Source organism: Egretta garzetta, unplaced genomic scaffold, assembly GCF_000687185.1.
Source record: "Egretta garzetta isolate BGI_Z169 unplaced genomic scaffold, ASM68718v1 scaffold57, whole genome shotgun sequence".
In the NCBI taxonomy this organism is placed as follows: domain Eukaryota; kingdom Metazoa; phylum Chordata; class Aves; order Pelecaniformes; family Ardeidae; genus Egretta; species Egretta garzetta.
In genome coordinates this window covers 952,244-958,307 of record NW_009260180.1, presented here as the reverse complement: position 1 = coordinate 958,307, position 6,064 = coordinate 952,244, and the positions used below count along the sequence as shown (strand labels likewise).

Sequence of the window (6,064 nt, the reverse complement as noted above, 5' to 3'; positions counted from 1 at the left end):
CTACCACCAGGGAGACAGCTCACACGCTTCATGTTCCACATGTGCTTAAACGGCTGAACTGGCATCTAAAGACCACCCCGAAGGTCCACAAGACACCTTGAACCCCCCCGTGTCTTTATGTAGACGTATATGGTTAGACTTAAACACAAGAAATACTTTTCTTCATGCTAATCCTCCAGAAAACCAGTTTGGTTTCCATTACTATATATAGCACTGGGATTCTTGGTCTATTTTTTGTCCCTTTGCATCTAATTATTTTCAGTAGGGTTCAAACTTTTTATGATACGCAGATTTTAACTAGAACATGACTTCTATTCATACAGACTCCCATTATTAATAAACCCACAGCGGCTGCATATAATGTAGAAGAATTTTATTCATACCGTAACGCTGTCCCATCATCCACTGCAAATATTACAATTATCTTTAAAATGTCATCGAATATCATTTTGTTCCACTTAAAGCACAGGAATCCTGGTGTTAAATGGTTACACTTCTCTTGAGATTGCTCATAACAGAACTGTAATTCAAAGGTATTTTCCATGAACTGTAAAGGTTTAAAGCAAAGAATCTGTGTTGTCTGTGTGTGCTCGAGTGACTTCTAAACAGTGAGGCGAATACTTGGTGTCTAACAAGAAACGTATCTTGCATATTATGCAAAACACTCACAATTTTTTATCAATACAACAGAAATGCAATAGGTAAAAGAACATACATGAGTGACTGGTAACCTTTTAAAAATATTTCTTTTAAAAACCGCACAAGAGAATACAAAAACAGTGACGCAAATAAAAAGTTTTGCAAATGCCTATACATTTATCTATATATATAATGGGGGTCTGCCTATATAAATGTACATGGTGAAAATTGCAAGGGTGAAAAATGTGAATGGTCATATTTAATAACACGTGCAAGAAGTATAACATAACCATAATAAATAGTAGCAACAAATATACACTGACAGGACCACTGAAAATATGCTGAAATAAATTAAGCACCTTGAAGTGATGAGAGGAGTCTGAAGCTGAGAAGCAGCCAGCTCTGTCAAACACCACTCTGGGCAGCTACCGGAATATTGGGCCCCCTCGGTGGGAGTCAACAGGAAAGTCCCGAGCCAGTTTTTGTTAATTGCAAAGAAGAAAGCACGCTGCACTGTAGGAGTAACCTTAGCCGTGTTCTTCACTAACACCCCTAGTTTCAAAAGGGAGATGGCTGCCTTATTTCACTGCGTAACCTCTGGCATGTAAAAGGTGCAGAAAGTTCGGATTTACCCAGAAGAATGCTATCATGAAGAAGAAACAGAATTTTGCCACAGCTGAAAAGCGGGCAGTGCTAATTAGGGTAGCTGGGATGCAGACCTTTGCTGCTGTTAGCAAAGACAAGTTTGCCTTCAAAGGAAGAGTTTCCCAAAGAATAATCTAAATGATCCTGTCCTTGAGGGCTGCACCAGCCAGCAAGGTCCGGAGCTGCAAAAAGCTCCACTCAAGAGGAGACCCCTGTCTTGGCAGGGCAGCAACCACTGCACGCACCTGGAGGGGCCTGGGCTCTAGGAGCTTCTTGCAAGATCCAGGTGCTTTTTGTTACACAATACACGTCTTTTGGAGGAGAGGCAGCATTTTGAAGCATGTGTTTGGGTTTCAGAAAATCCTAAAAAATCCTAAAATTTAGCCATGTACTAAAAGAAAGGCATTTAAATTTAATTAAATTGAATTTAATTTAAATTTCATTAAGTGGACCTTATTAAAAACAAATTGCTGTTGTTGCCCCTGATGTAGACCAGGCACCATCTCTTCAGCGTTTCATAAAATTTTCAGAGAAGTGGCTGAGGACACCCTGCTGCTGATAAATAAGTTTTGAAGCCCACTTAATTCAGTGGAGAAGTTCCCATTGCACTTTGAAGGGACCTAATGCAAACCTTCATTTAAAAAAAGCTGAAGACAGGTAACTTAGGTCCTAAAGGCTCCATCTAAATTCTTACAAACCCTTGTCCCTTGACCTCTTCACCCAGAAGACTGGAGCAGACTGGTTGGGCTTAGCATGTCTACAAAGCAGACCTGAAAGGGTTTGTAACGCAGAGGAATATGGCCCCTATATCTAAGCCACAAACAAAATGACTCAAAAGCTCTACTTTTCCCTGGCTTACTGGAATGATCAAAACCTTCCTCCAACCTTCTCTCTTAAACGGCACGACTCCCCCTCGCCCCATGGGACTTCAGAAAGCTCCAGTCCATAACCAGTGAAAAGTCTTTTAAAAGTGACAGGCAGAGGGACATCGCTTCATCAAAGAAGCTTGACAGAAGGTGAATAAGACCAACTTTAAAGTTAATGAGGGGAACAGAAATTCGTATGTATTTTAAATAGCTAAAACCACAGTTTTAAGCTGTGTAATCCAACAACAGGTAACAATCTTGCCTGCAAGCCAAGAGCCTAATCTTCCCCAAAGCTAGTCTTATCCCAACAGTTGCCTTCCTACTTACATGATACAGGAGATTTGAACTGACAACCACTACGTGATAGAAACAGAAAAAATACACATAAAATGCACACTTTTCATTTTTTTCTTCATAAAGCTATGGAGCTGCACAGAGCAAATTTAAGTGCACAAGGTCACACAGAGGCAGCTTTCCAGGAGGAATCATTTAGACGGTGAGCGAAATGAAACTGTTGTATCTCTGAATGTTTCTCTTGAGGATTTCGGAACAAGGACCAAGCACTCGTTCAAAGCGGGGCCGATCCAGCTTTACGCACTTCAGGGGTCCACGTGCCACCACCGTAGCAGCCCGGGGCCGATTGAGCAGTAACGCTATCTCACCTGGAAATAGGGATAAATACGCTGTCACACACCCTGCGCCTCTTTTTTGGAGGGTGCATATTCTAGCCACCATCCAGTTGCTTTGGTTGTGGAACATCTCCCTTTATATACATCCTGATAGACACTTTACATAATTCTGTTGACAGTACAAGTGCATTACACATGCATAATGCATGCGTGTAAAATGCTTTTGAAAACAAATGCTATCAGGCTGTTTTGCTGATTCTGGATCTGTCTCCTGTCAGCTACACTGGTGTAAACCAAGGAATAGTTTCAGCTTCACTGAAATCTCTTGGTATTGCTGAAAGCAGCAGCTGACCTACGCATAACCCCTCACTTGTGAAAGAGTAGAACGCTAATTAAGACAATAACTACTTGATAAAACTCCATGTGCCTGTCTTTCTGAACCATACTTAAGCTGAATTTCCTTACCAAAATAATCTGATGGACCAAGTCTTCCAACTTCGACGTACTCCTCGTTGTCAGACCTGCGCTGCAGAACAGAAGCTGTGCCCTGGGAAGAGAAGTGCAGAAAGTCAGCTGGCTTTGCTTAAACCTGTTATGCTTTAAAAAGTATTGAGTCCTGAGTATTTCCTTTTGCATGTCACACTCCTTTAGTTCTCCTGTGGGAGAGATGACATTATCCATGAATGAAAGGAATTAAAAACTTTTGAAAAATCCACCAGTATGGCAAACTTGATTTCTCTCTTATGAAGTGTTTGGATGCAGCTCACACAGAAGCAAAGAACAGGACAGAATTCAGTAAATCCTACTGAACTAATGCAGATCATGCTGCGCAAATGAATGCTCTGATACAGTTTATAAATACGTTCTGGGTGGATGCAGAACCGTACAAGAGATGCAGAGAAGATTCACGTCATAAGGAATAAGAAGGCAATTTTCCCAGTCACAGTCTTAGGACATGATTTTGTAAGACTGCAGCTAGAGTTTATTCGTCACCTGATCATTCACTGCTGAAATGGTTGGTAAAGGGAGTTTTTAATGCTTGTTGCAACAAAACAGTGATTTTTTTGTTAGTGGCTTTGCCCGCTTGTGGCCTGTAGTGATCTGGACACCTGTGAGTCAGTCACTGGAGAGATGGAATGTGCTTGTCTCCACTACCCTTAATAACTGCTGTACTTGACACGTGCTAATACATGTCAAAACTCAGTTACAGTCTATTTAAACCTTCAAAGAGGTTTTACATGCAGAAATATTCTAACCTGGAGGAAATCTTAAATTATTGTGGCATAAATCTTTTGTAGAGGAATAGAGAAGCTATCTGCTTTTCTGGAAAAAAAATTACAGTAGCATATGAAATTATCTTCTGAGTCCAAACCAAAAGCATAGGAAAAGGCAAAATGTTAACATATTTTGATTTTAACTGAAATTAAAAAGATTTTTAAAAGCCAAGATTTTTAAATAGACTGGAGAGTCACTTTTTGACAGTGCAGTTGGAGAGCATCAATAATGTTTTTTTAAGATTTTCAGCTTGGAAAGTAATATGCGGGGGCTGATCCTGTCCCAACCAGCACAGGGAAGGGGAGGAGACACAGTAATGCGGACTATGCTCGGAAGATTGATGCCAGTTATTGGAAAATATCACAGCCCTCACTCTGCAGTTTAACACCCAAGTCTTGCATCACTTGGCTCATCGGCGCTGCCGGTGCCTGTAACTGGCTGCAGGACCACCCCAGCTTAGAGCATAACCCCCCCTCCTGTGCAGAGTATTTGGTGCAGGTTCATGGGCTGCAAACACCACCTGCAGCCTCCTTGCACTGAAAGAAACTTGTGTGCCTCAGGATATGGCAGGGAGCTTGAGGAGACACTGAGCACCCTGATACACCTTGGCTTCAATGCAGTGAAAGGCACTCAGCACCCTGCAGAACCGTCCCTTCACCTTTGCGCTGTGTTTAACTACACCTTACAGTATCCCAAACATTGCCATTGAACTGCAGATCTGAACAGCAATGTAAGGCTGCTTCACGTCCGGCTTTCATTCTTCTAGGACCTGAGGGGCCCAGGAACAACTAGGAGCTGTGGAATATCCAGTATTATGTAGCAAATGTTCGTAATTTACTTTTTTCTGAACAAGCGCTACTAAGCTGCTGTAATACCACTGTATTGCATCATGTCCTATTTCATAACAGGGTTATTTTTAAGCCCATATACTTTACAAATTGCTGGGCCACTCTCTAGGTGAACTTATAATGTAACCTTTATGTGCTATATAAATGAAGGGGTAAATCTTATTTCTGCTGACGCCAGGAACCAGAATGAAAAATCAAATAATGTGCAAGTATTGTTTGATACACACTAAGCATCTGCTGGGTTTTATACAGACTTGGATATACATCAAATTAATCTGACACATTAGAAGTTGTAATTTCTCACTTTGCCCATCAGCAGTAACCTGTACTTAATAAAAATCCCTAGATATCAGACTGTCAGCACGTTACATTGGTCACAACAGTTCACCGTTCCACCCCACCATGCCCTATCAGTATCACAAAAACACCGAAGAACCACCAGGGCTGTAAATTCAGGACCATTTGAAAACAATCGCAAGACTCTTCTCAGCTTCAATGCTTTCACTCTTAATACGCCAGGCAGCTGGTGGCAGAAGATACAGAACCACATGCTTGGCACAACAGGCATGAGCAGGGGCACTCGAACAGGGCAAGGTTGTTCAAAATTAAGTCAAACATACAGAGGAAGGTTGGTTTTGGTCTTTTGTGGGGTTTGTTTGGGGTTTTATCTACCGTTAAAACGTGCCGTGCACATAAAACTGTCCACAGCAAGTGTAAGGCTATCCACAGAAGTAGCTGAAAGAACTGGATAGAAGAAAGTGATTTGGTGCCTGTCAAGTTTCCAGCAAAAATTCCTTATCCTTGATATAACTAAATTGTTCCGCCAAAGCTGCTGTTTTCCAAGATCTTCCAGTAAATCTGCAAGGGCATGAAAATGCAAAGATAGTGTAATGAGTTTTGTTATTCACACTTACTGCAAGTTTTCACAACAAACACACGCTCATAAGCAGCATTCTTGGAAATATCCCATGCAGGGAATAATGCATATATTGACCTCTCTCTTGCCAAACTTCAGATCAGGTGCAACTCACAAAACTGATGCTGTTCTTATTGCCTGTGCAATGTAGATGGGATCAGCTTCAGAATCGCTTCCAGCCCCTGTCCTCCTCTTCATCCCCATCTGGAGCCTGGCAAAAACCTAACCCCTTGACCCAAATAGCTG

The 6,064-nt window shown here is 41.6% G+C and overlaps 1 protein-coding gene across 1 annotated transcript in view; it reads right to left on the bottom strand.

The window, feature by feature from the left end:
• Positions 1 to 790: 790 nt before the first annotated feature.
• PRKAR1B (protein kinase cAMP-dependent type I regulatory subunit beta) overlaps positions 791 to 6,064 on the bottom strand; it is a 100,772-nt gene continuing 95,498 nt past the window's right edge. The window contains exons 9-10 of the mRNA XM_009641824.2: positions 3,245 to 3,326; positions 791 to 2,812 (exon numbers count right to left, since the gene is read on the bottom strand). Coding sequence (XP_009640119.1) covers positions 2,640 to 2,812; positions 3,245 to 3,326 — 255 coding nt within the window. The 3' untranslated portion in view covers positions 791 to 2,639. The remainder of the gene's footprint in view (positions 2,813 to 3,244; positions 3,327 to 6,064) is intronic.